General features: G+C 37.1%; 1 protein-coding gene across 3 annotated transcripts in view; it reads left to right on the top strand.

Annotated features, from left to right (window-relative positions):
- The window catches only part of NSUN7 (NOP2/Sun RNA methyltransferase family member 7), a 38642-nt gene extending 14550 nt beyond the window's left edge, over positions 1-24092 (top strand). For 2 of the 3 annotated variants that reach the window (XM_059672745.1, XM_059672734.1), the window contains 7 exons: positions 163-346; positions 1935-2142; positions 11238-11381; positions 12734-12835; positions 14863-14980; positions 21558-21681; positions 22151-24092. In XM_059672745.1, the coding sequence (XP_059528728.1) occupies positions 163-346; positions 1935-2142; positions 11238-11381; positions 12734-12835; positions 14863-14980; positions 21558-21681; positions 22151-22786 (1516 nt within the window). In that variant the 3' untranslated portion in view covers positions 22787-24092. The remainder of the gene's footprint in view (positions 1-162; positions 347-1934; positions 2143-11237; positions 11382-12733; positions 12836-14862; positions 14981-21557; positions 21682-22150) is intronic. The other variant, XM_059672755.1, reaches the window with a different exon arrangement.
- Positions 24093-25150: the final 1058 nt, after the last annotated feature.

The following is a 25150-nucleotide window of genomic DNA, read 5'->3' as shown; positions in this document are numbered from 1 at the left end:
CTTTTAACTGATTGTTGCCTAAAATTGTAAGTTCCATTAAATGTAATATATGGAGTGGTGTCTTTGTGTGTGTGTTTTTTTTTTGTAAGAAAAGATGCTAGTGTTAAATACATTTTTAATGTAATATATTTGTAGTTATAACCTAATGTTGTATTTTTACAGCCCTGAAGAAGTTTATTTTAGTTTGAAGAAAAGAGGCTACACTAAAGTCAAAACTGTATTGCATATTGGTGGAAAAGTCTTTGCTGTGGACCAACATTGCTATGATGTCTTAATTTTTCCATCTCATCTTAAAAGTGATCTTCTAAATATGGATCTCTTCAAAGATTATAAACTCATATTTCAGGTAAATTAACACATATTCATTGTGATTCTCAATAATCCTACTTATCCAAAGAATCTCTCCACTGGAAAATAAAACCTGCTCTAGCCGATTTGGCTCAGTGGATAGAGCATCGGCCCCAGGGACTGAAGGATCCTGGGTTCAATTCTGGTCAAGGGCATGTACCTTGGTTGCAGGCTCAATCCCCAGCCCCAGTCAGGGTACATGGGGGAGGCAACCACTCTCCCTCACATCATTGTTTTTCTCTCTCTCTGTCTCTCCCCCTCCCTTTCTTCCATTCTCTCTAAGAATCAATAGAAAAATATCTTCAGGTGAGGATTATCAACAACAATAATAAATAAAATAAAATAAAATCTAACAAACTGATTATATTTTTATAGATTATCAGGGAGGTTTCTAATTTCCACCTTGAATAAAATTAATACCTCTACAATCAGTGTTCCTATTGTACTTTGGCATCTTTGTCCTATGTGAAGTTGTAAAGAACATATTCTTTCCCCAGATTCTATACGTGGGGAGACTTGTATTGCTGGCAGCTATATTTTTCTCTCCCAAGGGAAGATTCAAGAGAAGGTACAATGATGTACCTTTCTTCCTATTTCTGCGGAAAATGCTAGAGCCATCCTGCATTTGAAAATACAGTGTGTGATACTTTCCCATTATCTCTTTAATATAGTCTTATAGCTTTGATTTGTAAGAGGTGTGTAATGTCTATCAATGCAGGAAGAGAATATGAGGTATAATGAGGTTCCCATAAAATGAAAAATAAGAGGTCTAAAATATTAAGTTAAATTAATTTTTATGTCCTTAGATTCCAATTCTTAGCTCAGATTTACCTTGTCTTCTAAGGTTTATTCCTTTACTGGACCCATATTCTTGGGCAGAATCTTTTGGCCTTATATTAGAGAGACACCCTAATGAGCACTGAGATCAACTGCAGAATCCCAGTCTGTGTAGCTTCCATTTATATGCTTGTCAGCCATTTTTTAAGCTCTGTGGACTAGCAGCAATTTAAATTACAATGTAATAGGGAAGAAAGAATGGCAGTATCCCTGGCCAGGTAGCTCAGTTGGTTAAACCTTGTTCTGATACTCCAAGGTTGCTGGTTTGATCCCTTCTCAGAGAACATACAAGAATCAACGAATAAATGCATAAATAAGTGGAACAACAAATTGATGTTTCTCTCTCATTCTTCTTTCCTCTCTCTCTCAAATCAATCAATAAAATTTTTTTTAAAATAAGGAAGAATGGCAGTAGTAGATGAATGGGTTTTCATGAATGACTAGGAATGGGCAGGACATCACTAATCTATTAATCACATTTTGGGGACTTTGGCATTGCATTATATACCTCTTACAAATCAAAGTTAAATGATAACAGTCATAATTTAAGCTAAACAAAGGTCTTCATTTTAAATCAGTTTATATCAGTTATTTTTGTTAACTTTGTATTTTAATGTATAGAATGTTTTAAAATAAAATGGGTTAGGTGTCTCTTCAAGATTCCTACCAACTACTTTCTTTTACCAAAAGAAGTCAGTTCATGCTTCTAGTTAAATTCTTTGAAATTCTAATCATACCATATCTTTCAGGACAAATCTCGAAGTCTTGCTGTCCATTCTGTAAAGGCTTTATTAAATGTGGATGATGATATCTTAATGGTCAATACAGGTTCGTGGTACACAGTTGCCCATATGTCAAACTTAACAAATAATAACTCAAAAATATTTGTGTGTGGAGTGCAATCACAAGCTAAGCATCCTGACCTGAAGAACCTTTTCACAAAAATGGGATGTAAAAGTAAGTACTAATATTCATTTGTTTGATAATGTTCTACCAGAGTTAGAGCCCTGGCCAGGTAGCTCAGTTGGTTGGAGCATCGTCCTGAAACACCAACGTTGCAGGTTGGTCCCCGGTCAGGGCATATACAAGAGGGAATCAATGAGTGCATGGATACATAGAACAACAAAGTTGATGTTTCTCTCTCCCCCTTCCTCTCTCTCTCTAAAACCAATCAATAAAAATTACAAGAAGATTTAGAAACATTAAAAATGTTTGAATTTGTTATTTTTAATGTAAAAACTCTATGTGAACTATACTCTTAAAATCCTCACTAACTCATGCTATATCAGTCTGTTCTTATCGATTAATATTGGTTAAACAACTACACTTTTTGAAAATGTATTTTTATTGATTTTTAGAGAGAAAGGGAGAAAAGAGAGAGAGAGAAACATCTATGTTAGAGTGACACATCTATTGGCTACCTTCTGCACAGAGATTGAGTTTGCAACCCAGGCATGTGCCCTGATTGGGAATCGAACCAGCAACTTTTCTGTGCATGGAACAATGCCCAACCAACTTAGCTACATTAGCCAGGGCTAAACAACTACAGTTTAAATTAATGAACATATTGGTACTTTGGTATATTGCTTGACATTTAGCCACTATTTAATTTTAGGTTCAAACAATAAGTAGTCAAAGTGATTGATAGAAATGATTGGCCATCCTTTAATGAATAAGAACACAATCATAGGAGAGCTTAAGGGACAAAGATATTATCTAGAAGATAAGTCCCCTTATGCTTCTTATTTTTAAAAAGGTTTTTAATGGATCATGCTAGGACTAAAAATAACATTTATTATAGGCCCAGTGAGGCTGAAAAGTAAGAAAAACTTTTGACAGATTCACAGGGTGAGGGAGAGAAAAAGTAGAATTCAGGGCTTGACTTAGAAAAATAGACTGGTAAATAACCAGCATTTTATTTGGAGCACAAAAGAAGTATATCCTGGATAGTAATCAGTTCTCCCATGAATTGAAGCCCAAATGTCAGTCATCTCAATTAGCAGTTGGATTATGATGATCTGGGATTGCTAGTGCTCAGGTTTAGCTACCTACCAGAAGCAAAAGTAAATTCTCCCTGGAAGAAAATAACATAATCCTAGGTTTCATATTACCTCTTAAATTTTTTCAAATGCAGTGTCTGGCACTAAATTATAAAAAACAACCCACTAGACAAACAAAAAGAAAAGCTATAGCTGAAATAAAGAGAAAAAAACCCCCACTATAATAGAAGCAAGCCCAAGGAGGGTCCAATACTAGAGATATCAGATGTGGACTTCAAAATAACTATGATTAATATGCTGATGAGACGAAATGCCAAGTTGTAGAATTTCAGCAGAGAACTGGAAACAATAATTTTAAAAAGTGAAAAGAAGCCCAACTGGTGTGGCTCAGTGGTTGAGCATTGACCCATGAACCAGGAGGTCACAGGTTTTATTCCCGGTCATGGCATATGCCTGGGTTGCAGGCTTGATCCCCAGTAGGGGTGTCTAGGAGGCAGCCCATCGATGTTGATGTTTCTCTTTCGTCAGTGTTTCTATCTCTCTCTCCTTCTTTCTTTTCCTCTCTCTAAAATCAATAAAAACATTTTAAAATATTAAAGTCAAAAGAAAATTCTAGAACTGAAAAATACAATATGTGAAATTGAGATATTGATAGATTTATTAGATTAGACAGAGCTAAAGAAAGAATAAGTGAACTGATAAGCCTGAAGAAAATACTCCGACTAAAGCATGAGAAGACAAAAGTGTGAATAATATGAAAGATATCACAAAATACACACGAGACTCGGTGATCCAGTGATGTATGTTGTGACTGGGAGACCAGCAAAAGGGAAGAGGAATTGGGAAGAAATAATATTCGAAATTGAGGCTGGAAATTTTTCAAAATGGATGTAATTAAGTCATAAATCTAAGAAGTCCTATGCATTCCAGTAAGAATAAACATACCAAAAATATACAAGGCACATCATAGCATAATTGCAGAAAGACAAAGTCAAAGAACAGTGCTCAAAGCAACCAGGGAGATGATACATACTACTCTTGTTTGTTTGTTTTTTATCTTTATTGTTGAGAGTATTACAGATGTCCCCCTTATTTTTCCCTCATCGTCCCCCTCCACCCGATTCCCACCCCACCCCAGGCCTTCACTGTCTGTGTCCATAGGTAAGATCTTTGGTTAATCTCTTCCCGCCCCTTCTTCCCCGCTTCCCTCTGAGATTCGTCAGTCTGTCCCATGCTTCCATGCCTCTGATTCCATTTCATTCACCTGTTTATTTGTTCATTAGATTTCTTGTTCATTTATTTTGATTTTTAGATTTGATTGTTGAGAGATATGTATTTGTTGCCATTTGTTGTTCATATTTTGTCCTCCTCCTTCTTCCTCTCCTTAATTAATACCCTCCAACATTTCATATAATATTGGTTTGGTGGTGATGAACTCCTTTAGCTTTTTCTTATTTGTGAAGCTCTTTATATGACCCTCAATTCTAACTGAGAGCTTTGCTGGGTAGAGTAATCTCAGTTGTAGGTCCTTACTATTCATCACTTTGAATATTTCTTGCCACTCCCTTCTGGCCTGCAAAGTTTCTGTTGAGAAATGATCTGACAGTCATATGGGTGCTCGCTTGTTGGTAACTAACTGCTTTTCTATTGCTGCTTTTAAGATTCTGTCTTTAACCCTTGGCATTTTAATTATGAGGTGTCTTGGTTTGGGCCTCTTTGGGTTCCTCTTGTTTGGGATTCTCTGTGCTTCCTGGACTTGTAGGTCTATTCCTTTCACCAGGTAGGGGAAGTTTTGTCATTATTTCTTCAATTAGGTTTCAATATCTTGCTCTCTTTCTTCTCCTTCTGGCACCTGTTGGTATGCTTGAAGTTGTCCCAGAGGCTCCTTGCACTTTCTTCATATTTTTTTTCTTTTTTTCTTTTTGCTCTTCTGATTGGGTGTTTTTTGCTTCCTCATTTTCCAAGTCGTTGATTTGATTCACAGAATCCTCTACTGTTGAATCCCTGTAAATTGTTCTTTATTTCAGTTAGTGTATGCTTAATTTCTGACTGGTCCTTTGTCATGTCTTTGGCATTCTCACTAAGATTCTTGAAAGTCTCATGAAGACCCTTGTGTAACCCTCTAGTCATGGTTTTGAACTCTGTATCTAATATTTGCTTACTTCCATTTATTTCATTTGTGACATGTTTCTTTGTCTTCAAATTTTGGCTGCTTCCCTGTGTTTGTTTTTATGTAATAGGCAGAGCTCCTATATCTCCTGGAATTGGTAGAGTGGCCTTGTACAGTAGGTGTCCTGTAGGGCCCAGGGGCTCAGCCTTCCCAGTCACCAGAGCTGGGCCCTCTTGTGCACCCCTGTGTGGGCTGTGTGCAAGGTCTTGTAGTTGAGTCTCCCTGGGAGGAGTTGATCTCCAGGTCAATTGGCTGTGATGACCAGCTGTGAATATAGTGGGAGAACTGCTGTGCAGGATTCGAAGTCTAACTGTGAAGCAAGGCAGGCTTGTGCTAGTGCCAGGTCTTGGGCCTTTTATTGATAGGTTAGAGCATGTTGTCAACAGCTGGAGCTTGTTTGATAGATTTTTAACAAAGCCTGAGCCAGGACAGGCCATTCATTTGGAAAAGTTGCTGCTAACAGCTTGGGTGGAGCTGCAAATTCAATGGGGTGGGGTCTCAGGGAACCACCAGGGCAGAGCAAACAGTGTGGGCCACACCGATACGGCTGCCAGCGCAGGAACAAGGACCCTTGCGGGCAGCCCTGTCTGGGAGAAAGCTGCCCCTGGGTTCCTGCCGCAATGCCAAACAGTCCAGTTCCTCCCAGTATGTGTCTGGGCCCCCCAGAGCCACCCAGTGTTGGAGCTCAGAGGTATTGAGTCCGAGTAGTTCACACGCTGGCCATTTCAAAGGAACACCTGGCTCTCCGGCAGCCTCTGTGTCACTGCTGTTTTTTTGTTTTTGTTTTAAATATATTTTTGTTGATTTCAGAGAGGAACAGAGAGGGAGAGAGAGATAGAAACATCAGTAATGACAGAAAATCATTGATTGCCTGCCTCCTTTACGTCCCCTCCTGGGGATTGAGCCTGCAACCTGGGCATATGCCCTTGACCAGTATTGAACCTGGGACCCTTTAGTCTGCAGGCCAACACTCTATCTACTAAGCCAAACTGGCTAGGGCCTGGCTGGTTTTTACAGCCCGTAGTTATGGGGATTTCTCTTCCCAGCTCTGGGACCCCTTTCTCCTCTTGGGTGGCCTCCACGGAGACGATATCTCTGCTGATTTAAAAAGCAGCACATGTGGGTGATGGACCAGCTCTCTCAATGCGGGCTCCCTTCCTACCAATCTCAGTGTGTTTTCTTCTCTAGTTGTAGGGCTTCCATTCAGCCAGCTTTCAAGCAGTTCTCAATGATGGTTCTGTATTTTAGTTGTAATTTTGATACATACTACTCTTAATGGAAAACAATAAAACTAAAAACTAACTTTTCAATAGAAACAATGAAGCCAAAGACCTTTAAACAATATCTACATGCTGAAAGAAACTGCCAGGCTAGATTTTCATACTCAACAGAAATATCATTTAAAATAAAGTGAAATAAAGACATTTTCAGACAAATAAAATCTGAGTTTGTCACCAGCAGACACAATAAAGGGTATACTAAAGACTGTTGTTTAAATAGAAAGAACATCATCTCATATAGAAAGTTGTAGATACTGGAAGAAATGAAGAACTATGGAAAAGGTAAGTATATAGGTAAGTCTAAATAAGTATAGCCTGATGTCTTGTGGGATTGTAAATATGTGTGTTATATGTAATTAAAATAAAATACAACCACGTCACATAGAAGGAAATAGAATTAATATGTTCTGCCATTCTTGCTCTGTCCATGAAATGATAAAAGTAGTAAATGATTAAGTCAGTGATGTGTGTTATAATATTTGGAGCAATCAAACAAATAAAGAATGTATATCTAATACCTAAGAGAGAGAGGGAAATGGAATAGGGAATTGGAGTATCATATTAACATGTATGATACATACTACTGAAACAACTGCAATATATAATATGCTAGAGGCCCAGTGCACAGGTAGGATCCCTAGGCCTGGCCGGCGATCAGGGCTGATCTGTGGGGCGACCGGTGAGACATTTGGGGGGCCCCTGCTGGCACCTGCCTTGGCTGGCCTGAGGCCTGCAGGCTGGGGGCAGCTCCTGCATTGAGTGTCTGTCCCCTGGTCGTCTGCGCATCATAGCGACCAGTCATTCCACTGGTTGTTCTGCCGTTTGGTCGATTTGCATATTAGGCTTTTATTATATAGGATATATTTTATATTTATACACACGCACACACACACACACACAAGACCTGGTGCATGGATTCATATACCGGTGGGGTCCCTCGGCCTGGCCTGCAGCTCTCTGACATCCCCCAAGGGGTCCCAGATTGCGAGAGGGTGCAGGCCAGGCCTAGGGACCCCACTGGTGCACAATCGGGCTAGGGAGAGCTGACAGGAGGGGTCCAGGGCATGTCCGGCCTATCTCGCCCAGTCCCGATGGGCCGGACCCCAGTAGTAAGGTCAGTGCACATCATAGCAAATGGTCGAATAGTCGCTTAGGCTTTTATATATATAGGTTATGCTAAAACCACTCAATGAGGAAGAAATAACAAATACTGTTGGGACAACTGGATAGCCACTTGCAAAAGAATGAAGTTGGCCCTAGCTGGTTTGGCTCCATGGATAGAGCATTGGCATGTGGACCACAGGGTCGCAGGTTCAATTCCAGTTAAGAGTCCATGCCTCAGTTGCAGGCTCTTTTCCAGCCTGGGCCCTGGTCAGGGGTTATGCAGGAAGCAACCAATCCATGTGTTGCTCTCACATTGATATTTCTCTGTCTTTTCCTATCTCTTTCACTCTCTAAAAATCAATAGAAGAAAAGTCTCAGGTAAGGATTTAAAAAAGAGAGAGAGAGAATGAAATTCGACTCCTACCTCAAGTTATATACAAAAATTAACACAAAGTGGATTAAAGACAGAGATATAAGAGGTAAAACTATAGGGCTCCTAGAAGAAATCAGGGTGTATCTTCATGACCTTGGATTTAGCAGTGGTTATTTAGATATAATAGCAAAACAAAAGAAAAAATTAGCTAAATTGGACTTTATCCAAATTGAAAACTTGTTCTTCACAGGTCACCATCAAGATAGTGAAAAGACAACCCACAGAATGGGAGTAAATATTTGAAAATTATATTTCTGATAAGAGACTTGTATCTAAAGTATATTAAACTCAATAAGACAAATATCACAAATAATGGATAAAGGACCTGAATTTATTCTGACTCAAGAAAAAGATCATAAAACAATTATGATCTGGCCCTGGCTAGCTCAGTTGGTTAGAGCACCATCCCAATTTGCCAAGATTGTAGGTTCGATCCCTGGTCAGAGCACATAAAAAAAATTCTGAGCCCATTCTGATCAAAATCATTACATATCCTAGAGACAGTTAAAACATAATAAAAAGACACTATGAGCAACTTAATGCCAACAAACTTGAACATTTAAACAACAAGGGCATATTCCTGGAACAATACAACTTACCAAAACTTAACACAACTTTTGGTATACTCTATACTCCATTTCTCCATTGTCAGATGGCTCAGCATTAGGCTCTGCCTTCAAAGGGTGCTGGAGAGACATTGCAAGACTTTTCCCCTGTGGCGGCCATGCAGGGGTCCTAGCAGTGTTAGCCTTGCCCTCAGAGAACTCAATCTCAGTCTTGCTGCCCCTCCCCCTCCTCTGACTTGTTAAGTTCCTTGTCTACAGTTCTTTCAGCCATGGTAGGCAGTGGCTACTGTACAGTTATCACCTCTGTGCATTTTAGAGCTCTCAAGTAGTTGACCACCTTTTACCTAGTTAACAGGGAAAACAGGAACTATTGGGTGGCCAAGCATAGAGGAAAGGAGGTTTCTCCTTTTAGAAGTATTCCAGATAATAAAATAAGGGTGATAGAATTAGTATATAGTAGCCCCTCCTTATCCGTAGGGAATACAATGGGTGCCTCAAACCACACATGTGATAAAGTTTAATTTTTTAACTAGGTACAGTAAGAGATTAACAACAATAACTAATAAAATGGAACAGTTTTGACAATATACTGCAATAAAAGTTATGTGAATATGGTCTCCCTCTCTCTCAGGATATCTTACTGTTCTGTGCTCACCCTTCTTGAGATGAGATGTGAGATGATAAACACCTACATAATGAGACGAAGTGTTAGGCTACTATGATCCTCTGATGATATATCAGAAGGAGGATCATCTGCTTCCAGTGATCCTGAATCATTGAGCCATGGCGATGTCAGTGGTTGATGTCAGGAGCAGCTGAAGTTGATGATTGGGGAAATTTAATATTTCAGACCATGGTTGACCACAGGTAACTGAAACCATGAAAACAAACTGTGGCTAAGGGGACACCACCCTATGACTATTTTATAACCCTTTTGCTGATACTACAAAGGGAACATAGTGGGTGAATATGACACCATTTGTGAAGTAGTTTTGCTTCTCTCTGCCTCCCCACCGAAAAAGAAAAAACAAGAGAGTCTGAATCTAATTGAGCTTCTAAAGATCTACTAATTGATGGGAAGAACAAAAAACAGGGACATATGAAATTACACTCTAGGGCAGCAATTAGCAAAATCCAGACTGTGGGAAAATCTAGTACAAATAACCAAGTTTCATTAAGAAATAAATGGTAAGAAAAATAGAAGGGGAAGCTTCTTTAGATAAAAAAGTTTAAGATGTGTCAATTCAAACTATTAAAAATGTTTGACATGTATGTCTGATGAGAAATTTTAGCCATCATTTGATGCCATTATTATTTAATGGTAATTAGGATTTTAAGAAATGTAATTCTATTTTGAAAGGAGTTTTTATCTTTTAGAGATATACGGTGAAATATTTATAGATTCAAAGTATGTGGGGTGGTGGAAGTGGGTGCAGATGTAGATGAAACGATTGAAAATGAATGGTTCACTGTTGCAGGACTGTGACAGTACTTGAGAATTTATTATATATTATGGCTATTTTTGTATATGTTTGAACTTTTCTAATAAGTTAAAATGGGGGTGGGAGGACAAAAGGCCCACTTGAATAAAACAATAATTTCAAAGGCGACAGAATAGGAAGAGGGAAAACTTAATCAGGAGAGAGGAAGGAGTGGGTAGGACAATTTCAGGAGTGACTCCTCAGCAGTGAGGGGAACATGAGCCATCGCAGAAGCAGAGAAGTGGCCTTAGATAGGGGCACAGGGCCCTGGCCAGCTCTTTCAGTGGTTAGAACCTCAGCCCAGGGACTGAAGGCTCCCGGTTTAGATTGTTGGTGGAGATGAACAACAACAAAAATGATAGGGTACAGAAAGTTATAACCTGAGGGAGGGCAGACTCTCAAACTAAATTTCAAGGCCCCTGAAATTTACACTGTGGCTCATAGATACTACTGATATCTGGGGTTTTTTTCTGGGAAGATAGAATATAAAAGGGGATTTAAAAAAACGGACAGGGAAATCACCATTACTGAGCACATTGTACACGAGGCACCATGTGAGCTTAACTACTTCATCTCAGTCTTCACCATTAGATGAGGGAGGCTTTGTCATCCCACATTCATGAAGAAGGAAATGGAGGCTTCGAGAGATTGTCACGCAGCTAGTAAATAGTGAAATCGGGAATCAAATTTGGGTATTTTTGTGTCTGAAGCCATTTCCCTCCACTGCAGCATACTGCTTTAAATGGAATCTTAAGTTCAGAATGGAATACTTAATTATGTCTTATGTAGGAAATATTTAAACTTCAAAATCACGCTCTCAAGTGAAGAGAAAACCCTACAGAATTCATGTATTAACTTTGGGAATTTATCAGAGATGAACATCATCTTTTCTGACTACATTAGAATGACTTTTTGTGGCGATGAGGATTTAAAAATGAACAATGATAAATAGGCTTACTTACATACTGTATTAGGACTTTTAATTAGTATTTTAATTTTTTCTATATTTTTCTCCCAGATATTGAAATACTTCCTGAGACATTTCTGAACATTGAATGTAAGGATAATAGATTACAGAAAGTTAAAGTGATTCTGCTGCTACCTCGTTGTTCAGGACTGGGTATTAGTAATCCAGTAGAATTTATTTTAAATGAGCATGAAGGTACTTGTTTTAATTTTTAAATTTTAAATTATTGAAATGTATTGATAATTTAAATAACATTATTTAAAATAATTAAAATGACATCAGATATATCTGATTAATGAATAGCTTCCATGTATGGAATACTATGTATAATGTACTTGATATTCATTGCCTCATTTAATCCTTAAGCCAATCCTGTGAGATATGGGCAAGGGTGATAGTCAAAATATGTATTAATTGGAATGATGTAGGCAATCAGAACAGAAGGGGGCCAGTGCTGTTCTGGCATATTCTGGAGCTCAAGTTATAGGCATTACAATTTCTCAGCATTTACTTTTATTTTTTAATAATATTTTTTTTAAATTGATTTCAGAGAGGAAGAGAGAGGGATACAGAGATAGAAACATCAATGATGAAAGAGAATCATTGATCGGCTGCCTCCTGCACCCCCCCTACTAGGGATCAAGCCTGCAACCTGTGCATGTGCCCTTTACTGGGATCGAACCTGGGACCCTTCAGTCCACAGGCCAACATTCTATCCACTGAGTCAAACCAGCTAGGCCGCAGTGGTTCTCAGCCTGTGGGTTGCGACCCCTTTGGCGGTCGAACGACCCTTACACAGGGGTCGCCTAAGACCATCCTGCATATCAGATATTTACATTATGATTCATAACAGTAGCAACATTACAATTATGAAGTAGCAACGAAAATAATTTTATGGTTGGGGCCACAACATGAGGAACTGTATTTAAAGGGCCAGAAGGTTGAGAACCACTGAGCTAGGGCAACAATTTATTCGAATTTTATAGATGAAAAACTGAGACTCAGAAAGATTAATTCATTTTTATAAGGTCACACAGCTAGTTAGGAGCAGAACTAGGACTCAAATTTAGAGCTGCCTGATTTCAGAACCTATATTCTAAACACAGGCCTAATTAAATCATAATCAGACTGTTTCAAACTCAAGACTTCCTTAACATGTATGGTTTCTGATATGAATACTCAAATGTTAATTCTAGGAATATTTTATTTCCTACCTGGGAAAATAAATGTTATCTTTTCTTCTATTAGTCTCTAAGCTGACAGCATTCTCTTTTTTGTACCTAAAGACTTATTTGACTAGTTGAATGGCTATCTCATAGGGGTTTGGAGAAAAAAGAAAAACTATTAAAACTAAAAAAAATTATCTTTGTCAACTTAGTTTTCAATATTTAAGTCAGCATTTTTATAATACTATTTATTTAGTTTTAATATTTTCCATGAAAACTTTCAATAAGAGGGAAAATGATCAAAAATTAAATAATGTGATAATAGCAATATATGGAAAACATGTAATAGTGATATAATTTAAAACATTTGTTTGCTTTTAGATACAGATTTACTTAAAGATTTCTCTCAAGGAGGCACATCAGAAGATAAACTTCGTTTTCTTGCTCAACAGCAATATGCACAGCTAACACACGCAATGAAATGTAAGTTTATCAGTTCAGTCTTAACATGTTTGTCATTTGAGAAGCATCAATACTCCATTTCTCTATTATAGTTAGGCAGTGAGGTGTGAACCATAATGAATTTCCCAGAACACTCAGTCTTAACACCTTAAAGTAACAAAATGTTTATTTTTATCAACTTAAGTCTTTAAAAAATATATGCTTTGCTATCATTTTTAACAGAGGTTAGCAAGCATAATTCACATTTCTTAATGCTGAAGTAAAATAATTATGTGCATCCATTATGGTAGTTTCATCTTCTCTATTCCTTCTCTTTGGCTTCTTACTTGATGTAATTTTTCTGTTGTCACTGCCTGCTCTTAACAACTCTATACAATCCAAATTTTAATTAAACTCTTATTTCTCTTACTGCCAAGTAGAGAATAGAGAGAGAAAATTACAGATCAAGCCTAGATCTCTTGATTTGAAGTCTGAGTAATAAAATTCTTTAATCACTGCATTCAGATTTAAGTACCATTTAGATTCTGAATACACATGGGCATGGAAATCTAAAAGTGCCTAAGAAATTATATACGTTTTTATGAATTCAGTGCATATTTATCAAATGCCTACTCAAAGGTAAGTATAGGTGTTAGAGACAGAAAGAGTTCTTCCACCCGGTGCTAGGAGAGCCAAACACTAGACACTGAGAATTGCAGTGGAGAAATACTGGCTACTTTATTGATAAATGGTGCCACCCGGGAGAACAGGAAGCTAATGCTCAAAGCCTGAATTCCTTGAGGATGGGTAGGTGACAGACAAAGGGCAAAATCTCAAGACACCTTTGGTTCCAGGTCATGTTGGGAGCTGATTGGTAGGAGGTGAAGGGTAAAGAATAATTTCCTCAGGTCTTAAGGACGGCTCTGAGGTTATTTTCTAGTGTCCCTTTGATGTCTTGGGAAAGTAGCTGGAGAGTGGTTCCACCTTAGGGCTCAGGAACTGAAACTTACGTCAAAATGTTATCTTTAGCCTGCCAGAGGTCTAGACCTTGTGACCATTAGTCAAGTCTGATTTGTCTTCTGCTGCCTGGGGAAAGGCTAGGTCTCTGAGGGGTGTATATATAGCTAGAGGGATATAATTTCTAGAACTAGGACTTAAAGCTAAATTTAATCAAAGTTATAGGGACCCTCGGTTTCATAGGGTATTGGTAATTCAATACACATGGATATAGCATCATGAGGTAGAAATAGGGCAAAATGTAAGGCACAGAAGAGGTCTGCCCTTTTGATGCTACTAAACATTAAACATGATAACTGTGTACATTATCTATGAAATAAGTTGGATAGAAGATTGGAAAGTTGGTAACTAAATTGCATGGTTATTTTCCCTGACTATTCTATTTAAAATTACAGTATCATCTCTTGAAACTAGACATCCTCCATACCTGCTTTGTTTTTTTGTATGGCATTAATTATCTGGCTATACTTTTCCTGCTTATTTATATCTTATTATGCCAATAAAACACAGAAAACAAGCTCCCCCGGGACAGGGACTTTTGTCTGTGTATCTCCAATAGCTAGAGCAGTGCTTGGTAAGTGTGGACAAATGAGTTGCAGGTAGTAGCATTACCTCATTTTAAAGATGAAAAATCTGAGAGTTGCAGTAATTTTCCTAGGTTTAGACAGCAGTAAATAACAGAACTAAGATCCACATCTCTGTCTGTCTATCTCCAGAGTCCATTTAACTAGTTATATGATACGGCTTGTGGAACAGTGGCTAGAAGTAATCGCTCATGGTCATCCGTAGTATTTATTTGTTGGTGTTTGTAACTAGGTTGGTCATATTGATTGAATTTTCAATTCCATACAAAACAGTTAGATTTATTTCACTTTTTGGCCACAGACTACATAATTAATATGTGCTATACAGGGGAACCATGCCAATGTCTATGGAAATCATTGCCATTGAAGCGATGCAGTATTAGTACAAACAGAGGTCTGGAAACATAGCACATTTGTTTAGAATTGGTAATGGGGTCATTGTGTTAATTCCATCTTTTTTAAATGTAGTTACTAAAGCTCAAGCAGTTGTTTACTGCACATGTTCAGTTTATCCAGAAGAAAACGAAGCTGTTGTTAAGAAAGCACTGGAATTTCAAGACCATGGGACCAAAATACAACCTTATAGGTAAGAAAGGACAGGATTCTTCTAAATAACTCAACCAAATATTTTTAAAAGTGAAAAATTATGATTTTCTAAGTTTTCTGAAGATATTCCATTTCCTTTTTTTTTAGACTTTAATATGCCCAAGTGGCCCATCTTCTTATAACATTAACATCAGTTCTGTAGAGCCTTTACAATGGCTTGATATGAGCATTCTCTTGTACACTAGATTTATGTTGTTATTGTTAAAGCTAAAGCCATTTTGGCCTTGACTTATTGTTTTCTGGAAAAATTGAGTCTAAACTTTATATCCTGAGTATTAGATACATCCATTCCCCAGTTAGAAGAAAAATAAGTATATAAAATATCCTGAGAAACTAGAGAGAAAATTGGATATTTATTATCTGAAAACATCCATTTCTTACACCCTTATATATAGCCTTTGGCACCCGCAAGACTGAGGTAAAAATAGCCTAAATAACTAGTATAGTAACTTCTGTGTAAAATGTTGCAATGAACTGGGGATAGAGAAGAATAATAGTAATACTACAATTGAACTATGTACATCAAGATAAGGAGTAGAAAAAAAGATAAGGAGTAGATATAAGGCTCTCCAACACCAATTAGTTCTTCAAGTCTGTGACAATAATGTATTTAAAAATGTTTCCTTCTATTTTTAAAATGTTTTTACTGATTTTTAGAGAGAGAGAGGAAATGATAAAGGAAGGAGGGAGGGAGGGAGGGAGGGAGGGAGGGAGAGAGAGATCGATGTGAGAGGGAAATATCTATCAGCTGTCTTCTGTATACCCCCTATTAGGAATGAGCCCCAAACCAGACATGTGACCTGACCCGGAATCTATCTGTGATGACACTCAATCAACTGAGCCATTCCTACCAGGGCTCCTATTTTTACTTATTATTCATATTTTGAAATTTTCTTTTAATTCTTACAGAAGAGTCTTAATATGCATATGGTTTGCTTCCTTCTTTTACTTTGGTATTTTTCCTTTGTCCATTCACAAGTCGACATATTAATCACACCTGTATTTCCCTTCCTTATTTAGTAACTTCTGTTGGTAGCTAACAGCCAATCTTATGTTCTAGTGATTCCAACATAGCATTGGCTAAATCACCATCTAGTGGCAGAAAGGATTATTGCAGATATATAACCAAATTCATCAATATAGATCAGGGGTCCTCAAACTACGGCCCGCGGGCCACATGCAAATACAAATATTGTATTTGTTCCCGTTTTGTTTTTTTACTTCAAAATAAGATATGTGCAGTGTGCATAGGAATTTGTTCATAGTTTGTTGTTTTTTTTTAAACTATAGTCCGGCCCTCCAATGGTCTGAGGGACAGTGAACTGGCCCCCTGTTTAAAAAGTTTGAGGACCCCTGATATAGATGATCACTTGTTAGGAATAAGGTTTTTAAGAATGTAATAGAGCAAAAAATGGAGGAACATCCGTACTTTATTTCACTAGATTTTATTTCAGATAAACCATTATTATTAATCTATATAATATGGTATAAAATACACAAGTAATATTTAGGGACATATTATAAATAATCTGGGATTTGGGCTCAAATTAAAGAGTATATATTCAAGAGATCTATAATTACTTTGGGATACTGTCAAAGAAATTATGAATTACTTAGAGAAATACACTATATGGTCTCTAAGAATAATTTCTTAATTCCCAAAGTAGTAAACTTTAGGTTTGAAAGCAATATTATATGTCATCTAATCTAATCGCCTGTTGCTAACTTTTCCTTATAATATCCAAGAAAGTTTCATCTCATTTTAGACTTTAGCCTCATCATACTTACCTATGTTAATGCAACTTTTTTTTGCTGCCCCTATTATAAAAACTTCAGTTTTATTTCATTATAGAAATACCAACTTAAAAAGAATAAGTTTTTCCAAATCCCACTTAACCATATAACCCTTACCAGTTTGACAAGGTTGTGCACATTTTAAGTTTTAATTGGTATTGTCAAATTACCCACTGAAATATACACTCTTACAAGCCTATTTACCCACAGCTCCACAGATGCTGGGTTTTATCAGACTTTAAATTTTCACCAGGCTGACGTGAAAAGATGAGATCTCTTTGTTGACTAAATTTTCATTTATCTGCTAATGAGTTTGGGCACATTTGCTCTTTACTGACTGGGAAGTGTACTGTGGAGTAAATAAGGGTGAGGGTTCTAGAGCAGTAGACTTCAAACATTTTTGCAGTGTTTGAAAAAGAAACTCTCTCAAATACCCTACAAGTTTTTAAATAACTATATAACTTTCTCTGTTTTAAAGTCTAATATTGTCTACTTGATGTCTAATATTTTTTATCATAAGTTTAAATAGTTGTTTAATATATTATTTCTTGAATGTTCTATTACAGATGTGATTTAAATATATTTCCGTTAAGTCTTTGTATCTGCAGATTTATCTTATTCTCAATTTATGGAAAAATGATGAATTTGTTACCTATTTTACAAAGCTAGTTGTCATTGTGAAAACCAGGTTGACTTTGTCAGAAAAGTCTGAGTTTTAAAAAACTATATATTTTTATTGATTTCAGAGAGGAAGGGAGGAGAGGGAAATAGAAACTGGGATTCGAGCCTGCAACCTGGGAATTGAACCGTGACCTCCTATTTCATAGGTCTATGCTCAACCACTGAGCAACACCAGCTGGGCTACTTTTTAATTCAAATAAACATATTTTCTAATATATGCCCCCATGAGTTTCTTCTAATTTTAATCTAAGGGATAGATATGTGAAAATAAGGAGGGGAGAGTAAAAGGGAGAAAAGAGGGAGGGAGAGCAGGAAGTTCAAGAACAGAGCTTTTTCAGTGTTTGGCGAAATCAAAGATTTCTTACCTACATCCTGCTCTGACATTGGAGAAGAGAGCTGCACTCTTGAGCTGTCCCTTTGTTTAGCAGTACATCGCAGGACAATGTACTATAACAAGGCAAGTGAGTGCCTTTTTGTTAAGTAGGAGAAGGTACCGTGGGAGTAGAGGAAGGAAAGGTGGCTGCAACATGGATTATATTACCTACCTCAACGGATCTTTGTGGAGACTGAATATATAACTCCATGAACATGCCTGGCACATAACAAATGTTTAATAAAGGTAGCCTGTTCATATTCTTTACCACCTTTCAACTGTATCATTCCTCTTTTTCTTCTTTTTATGTGCCTTGTCATTGTGTATTAGGGATATTAACTGTTTTCATATGAACTACAGATATTTTAAAATAAAATTTTAATTAAAATTGCTTTATAGAAATCTCAAATTTCTGTGTAGACAAGTATATCAATCCTTTCCTTATGGCTTGTGTTACATTGATCGTTAGCTTATACATTTTTTTAACCAGTTTTCCTTTAATATTTTTATATTTAAATAATAGATTTAGCTGCTGTTTATTTTGGTAAAGGAGTAAAGTACAGAGAATGCTCCGTTCCCACCCCAGAACCTTCATCTCCTTCCCTCTACTGATTTAAAATGCCTCTGGATTTTTATGTTACAATCCTGCATATACTTCTGTGTGTCTGTAATTCTATTCTACTCTGTTGATGTTTGGCTATTTCTATTCTAATATAACAATGCTTTAATTATTATAATTTTAAATGGTTTCCTTCTCAAGTTGTATTAATTTTTTTTTAAAATTTCAAAACCCCTACTCACATTTGTGTATCATGTAAAACAACCCAAAGATGCATAATGAAAAGGTTAATAATTACCTTCCTATAGCTCCTCACCTCCAAATCCCCAAATGTCCAGCAGCTGGAACAGGGTCCTGGAGTTCCCTTGATGAGCTGGTGTAACCCTCTGTTTCTTTCTAACATGCGAAGATGTGGAGGGGGCACTGGGAGAGCGGGGGCAGCTAGAGGGCACCAGAAGATATATTATTACCACCGGTATAGCCACAATAGTGTGTACCAGTCGAATATCAGCCGCATGAGTGTGTGTGTACAGACATACCTCGGAGACACTGCGAACTCAGTTCCAGAGCACCACAATAAAGTGAGTCGAGATCTTTTTGCTGTGGAGGGTCTTGCCTTCAATTTGTAAATAACGCAACATTTGTGAAGGGAGATAAAGCGAAGTGCAATAAAATGAGGTATGCCTGTATATAGATAATATATACACTAATATATATGGAACGGTTCCTATTTTAATAAGTTTTAAAAATTGAAATGTTATCCGCAAACAATAATTCATCATTCTAAAGTGCATAGTTCACTGCTTTTTAGTATACTGAGGAAGTACTGTTAGTATATTGTGCAACCATCAGCACGAGTTCCAGACATTTTTATCACCCCAAACAGGAACTTCGAACCCACTGAGGAGTCCCTTCTCATTCCCCTGGTCCCCTAGCTCCTGGCAGCCACTTAGATACTTTTGTCTCTACGGACTTGCCTATTCTAGACATTTCAGTCAAATGAATTTATACAATATCCTGATATCATCAACTCAAAAAATCCCAAATGTCATCATCTCAGGTGTGAGACTCTGGGTATGAATTATTCAAAGAAATGGGCTGTCAACTGGGGTTTGGAAATCATTTTGCTTTGGAAGGGCATTTCTGGAAGGTAACCTGACCAATCTTAATTATGGACTACTAGTGCCATTAAAAAAGAGCATACTAGTATATGTAGTTAAAATACATCATAGCCTATCAGAAAAGTATTTATTGAATACCTGTTATATACCTGACACTCTTCTAGGTGCTAGGAATATATCAGTCAATTAAAACTGACAAAAATCCCAGCCTTCATAGTTACACTATGGAGCTATGTTCCAAATTGGGAAGAAATTATTATCAGAGAGTATTTTTTAAGTGAAAACACTTCTTTTTATTATTTCTATGTATAGAGAACATATATAAATAGGCCATAGAAATTCAGTTTGTTGGTTATAAGATTGGCAAGAGGAGCAGCTAGTTTTCTTGCCTTTATCATATAGCTCTAGCTACTATTATTATACTAGTCTTTTAACAGCTCAGTTCAGCATAAGCATTATTACAGCATCTCCATTTGCCAGATGCTTTGGCGTGTCATTTGAGGTCATGTGTGTTTGCCCACATTCTAAGTGACCTCTCCATCCCTTTACTCACTGTATGCCCCAGACACATGGAAACACTTGCCATACCCCAAACAGACATTTTCATGTTCTCCTTTCTGTCTAGAATCACCTCCTTACCTTATTGGAAACCTAATATTCTTAAAGACATAGCACCGAGGCTGCTACTTCTGTGAAATCTTCACATTTGATGTCTCCCATGCCAGAGTTGATTGTATTTTATTCTGTATTACCATGTAATTTTGTCTCTAGTTTGCTCAGCATTCTTATTTGTGGTTTTTTATATTGTGAACTGAGTAATGTCTACAATTAAATTGTTAACCATTTATGAGAATCAATATTTTATTTATGTGCTTTGTACAGTAGGCAAATCATTAATACATATACATTTAAAATGGTTTTAAATTTCAGAATATAACAGACAAAATTATTAAGAGTTTCTGATATTTTAATTTATATGAAAAGTTTTTATATAAATTTTGCCTTGATTAAATAAATTTTAATTGTAAAAGTATGGAAATATAAGAATTATTTATTTATGAATGAACCACTTACTATTAAATAAGAAATTAAATATTAAATACAAAAACCCAGAATTTTTTTCAACATATTAGTGATTAGAATTTTTTATTTCTGATATGAAGTTTTTATTATGTACTTTCTTGAACACTACATAATTCATACATTAATACTAAAAATGTTATTGGGAAGAAAAATGTAGTTAAAATGCTAGACCAAATTTTTATGTTATAATTGTGCAAAAGGTAAAAGAAGGAAGTCATACCTGGTGTAGTTTGACAACATGTAGAAATAAAGGATTTTTTGGATTGTGCCTTTGTGATTACTATACATATTAACCTGTTTTCATTATGGGAGCCTTTTTTTGATGTTAACACATTAATGATTTGGGGAAGTTTTTAACTTGCTAAAAGGTTGGTATTTTGGCATAGTTTTTTTTAAAGGTGGAGAACTTGGGAAGTAGACTAAATTATGAGTAAACATGAAATATTAGAGTTTTAAAATTATAATAGTACTAGAGGCCCAGTGCACAAATTCGTGCACTCGGCCTGGCCAGTGATTGGGGCTGATTGGGCCATCTCGCCCAGTCCCAATTGGGGCCAATGGGGGTAGGCTGGGGAGGGACTGTGGGAGGTTGGCCGGCCTGGGCCGATCTGGGCCAAGGGGGGCCAGCTGGCCCGGGAGGACTCCAGGTGTGTTGGGCCCTTTCACCCAGTCCCAATTAACTGGACCCCAGCAGCAAGCTAACCTACCAGTGGGAGCGTCTACCCCCTGGTGGTCAGTGGGCGTCATAGTGACTGGTTGAGACACTTAGCATATTATGCTTTTATTATATAGGATTGTACAGTTTCAGTATTTTATCCTAGCTTGGAATTTATGTTTAAATGACTAGTAAAACATAATAGAAGAAAACTTGTTACAATTTACTCTCTCTCTCTCCATTGGCAAATTATCCTTTCTAACTAGGACTGTTTGCTTCTATCTCCTGCAGGCTTAGTCCTCCTGTCCTTCCACTGTGTTCCTTAAAGGAAGTACATTCATCTGCTGATAAATTCTTCAGAATGGAGCCATCTGAAATTACCAATGGTTGTTTTCTTTCTGTTCTAACAAGGGAGGTAAGGAAACAACAAATCCTCAGGAAGTCTCTGAGCATTTTATTAATAGTGTGCATTTATTAATAGTATTTTATACATAGTTAAAAGGCAGGAATAAGAATTATTACTGTGTGGCCACAAAAAAAAAGCACCTATTTTTATCTTTATATTTCTCCTGAGTATTCCTCTCTTGCCTGCTCTCCATCCCCACTTCTCCATACACTTTGTCAACACCTAGTTCATCTTATTTCACATATAAGAAATAAGCTCTGTCATTCTTTTTTTTTTCCCCCCCTGTCAAGTTCATAAATAAGGAAATTTAATTATAGAAGTCATTTGCTGAGGCTTACGGGATATATTAGAGACTAAGGCCTAAAAACTATTTCTTTTAGTATAATGTACTCTTTCACTTCTTCTGAAACATTGATAAATACTTGTAATATACACACTAAATCAACTCCCACATTTAGTACCTGCTTCTTTATTGTAGCGGGACCCATCTGAGACAGTGTCTGTGAAAGATGTGTTGGCTCGCGCTGCAGCAAAGGGTCTACTGGAGGGAATTGAGTTGGGTAAATCTTCAAAACGGGAGAAGAAGAAAAAATCAAAAACAGCACTGCCAAAAGCTCCTCCTACTGACAGTAAAGGTGTTCAAGTGAAAATTGCTGAGTTCCTGAACCGAGAAACTAATGAAAATGCCAATCGGTCACAGGCAGCAACGACAAAAATCTCCCTTCTACAGAAAGGTACAACTCAAGTGGGTACTTCCTCACAGGTCAGAAAACCCAGCAAGCCTGCCACCAACCCCCTGGTGCCTGCATTTATGAAGAACACCTCTCTCCCCAGACCATATGAACGTCCCACAAACTTCGTGAGACCTCGCCCTGAAGACAAGATGGTGGTACTGAAACCCGTAGAGATTGTTTTGCCTCCAGTAATGTTCCCATTATCACCTCCCCCAGGGATCAGACCTCATATACCAGCTCAACATTTCTACTATGGTTGGTTTGCCCCCAAAACTGTTGTGCCCGGCTACCATTCCACACCACCAATCGCCAGAAAAGGGGAAAAGCCTAAAGGAAACTTACCTTCTTCCTTCCTCAGACATCGGCGACCGTGGCTTTGATTGTCTGGTGTGTGTGTGGTGGTTTTTCTACAGGGTCAAGAGCAGGGTTTTTTCAGCGTGATATTTCTCTGAAGGCTAGACAGCCCTACACAAGATACCCATCCTTTCAGTCACTTAGTGTCTTCTACAGGTGAATTAGCTTCAAGAGAGTTAAGACAAGTGAGACAACACAATAATGTAGGTGGTTAAGCAAAGCAAAACTCAGAGATTTCAACATCTCAGTGCTGATCTGTTCCAGAATGTCCACGTGCACTCAGCAGCTGTTAGAACTTGTCTCACTCTTGTTAACTTTCAGTGGGGCACCACCTTGAAAAGAAAAACTGCAACAGTTTTTCCTGAAGGGAAACACTGCCTTATTCACAGGCTTTTTTCCTAACTTAACTTTTGAGGCAATTTAGTAGAAAGCACAGATGTAGAAAAGACGCTGGCCCTCTCTCACCGACTTTAGATTGCTCTTCAGTGTCTAGTCAGTCACAGTTTAACATTTTCAGTCACTATCAAGGTTCACTTTTTCTTAAATATTAAAACATGCATAAAGCCAGGGATGATGTGAGTTTTGATGGAGGTTGAGTCTGAGTAGGAAGAACAGAAAGCTCCAAAGTTCCAGGTGTGGGTAGGTCAGATGTCCAGGTAGAGTGAACGCTATTTCTCATTGGAAGAGCTTCCAGGATCTTGTGCAGATCGGACATAATCAGCCCTCCCTTCTACTTATGCCAAATAAGATTGTAAAACAGTGACTATAAGCAAATTTCCACCTAAATAATAATAATTCTGAGGAAGAGGCAAACTGTTGAATACAAGTGACACTGAAATCTACAAGTCATGTCAAATGGCAAACAGTAATCAAAATTTGGTAAATCATTTCTGATGCACAATGAAAATATATTATAGCAGTATGTTAATTATATTAAAAATCAATTAATCTTGACTGTATGATCAATTGTCTACCAAGAATTGGTATGATTATCATTTCTGGGCCTACTGATTTTTTCCCCCCATCATGGCAAAAGAAATTGCTTGACATTAAATGGAATAAATTACACCTACAAATCCTATTGTTCAAAAAATGTTCATAGACACATTCATAAAGTTTGAATTTAAAGTTCTATTTTCAGAATCCAGTTGTGTTGGACAGTGTAAATTTCTGAACGTTCAATTCAGGTGGCATTTTAGTAGAATATTACCTCTTCCAGATGAATGTTCAGATCTGTTTCAGTTTTAATGTTCTATTCTTTATTTTCTCACTTGAAGTGAGGATAAAAAATGGTGAATATCATTTTAGTAGTAATAAATTATTTTTATTTTAGCTGTAGGTTTACATTTATCAGTGAAATGTGCCAATGAAGAAAGGAAACAAAACTTTTTATATTTGAACCAAACTATATTTTCAATATCGAAAGGACTCCCATGTTAATTATGACTCTTACAATGTACAAATATTTTAAATGCTCAACTTATTTCACTAATTTCAGTAGTTAAAAACTATGTATTTCTTTGCTGTAAAAGTTATAGTGTTTCACCCTCTTACTCCATCTGGCTTAGAGTGTTCCATGCCTCTGGGAGGAACTGAGTGCAGCTGAATTGAACTTTGTTTGGTATTTTATCCCAGGAATCCTCTATCCCTTTCCGACCCTCTTCCCTCTGCCCCAGGCTGAAAAGTATTCCATTGTCCAAAAATAGCAGGTCTGAGGTTTTTGTGGTTATATAAAGAAAACTCTTATTGTTAGGAAATAGTTCAGGATATTTTTCTGATGTCTGTAGCAGCATGATTCATGTCATGTCACTTTAGCCGCTTACATTCAGAATCACATAACATGCACCTGCCTCTGAATCATTCTCCTCTTAGAAGTATATGGAGATCCTGATTAAACCATTCACTGAGCCTGCAGGTTTCTTTGAGAATCTTCTAAGAAGGGCATGGTCAATTATTTAGACACTGTGGTAGAGTCAGAAAGGAAAAGTACTTGGGATAAAAACAATATTTGAGAATTCTAGTGAAGGAGTATTAAACATTGACATTTTTCTTTCTTGAGAAAGGTGTTGCAAAAATCTAAAATAATACTGTAGATATTCCAATAGCAAATTCAGATTTTTATCTAAATTTACCACTATATAATAATACCTGAAACCAAAATGAAATTTTGTTCCTTGGGAGTAACTGCCTTTGATAGAGTAAGAGATAAACTACCGGGGAAAGTAAGATGAGCAAAGAATGGGAACACACTTTGAATTGTTTCCTTCTTCCACGTGTCTAGCACTTCACCTAAGCCAGATTTAACGGGTTTGTTTTTCTAGTTACCTGACTTGGGATTTAGTGCCTGTACAACTCTATTCTTCACTCTTTGATGTCAGGTTCTTTCTAGT

The sequence above is a fragment of the Myotis daubentonii genome, chromosome 1 (genome assembly GCF_963259705.1).
Source record: "Myotis daubentonii chromosome 1, mMyoDau2.1, whole genome shotgun sequence".
Lineage (NCBI taxonomy): Eukaryota > Metazoa > Chordata > Mammalia > Chiroptera > Vespertilionidae > Myotis > Myotis daubentonii.
This window is presented reverse-complemented; position numbering and strand designations above follow the sequence as displayed.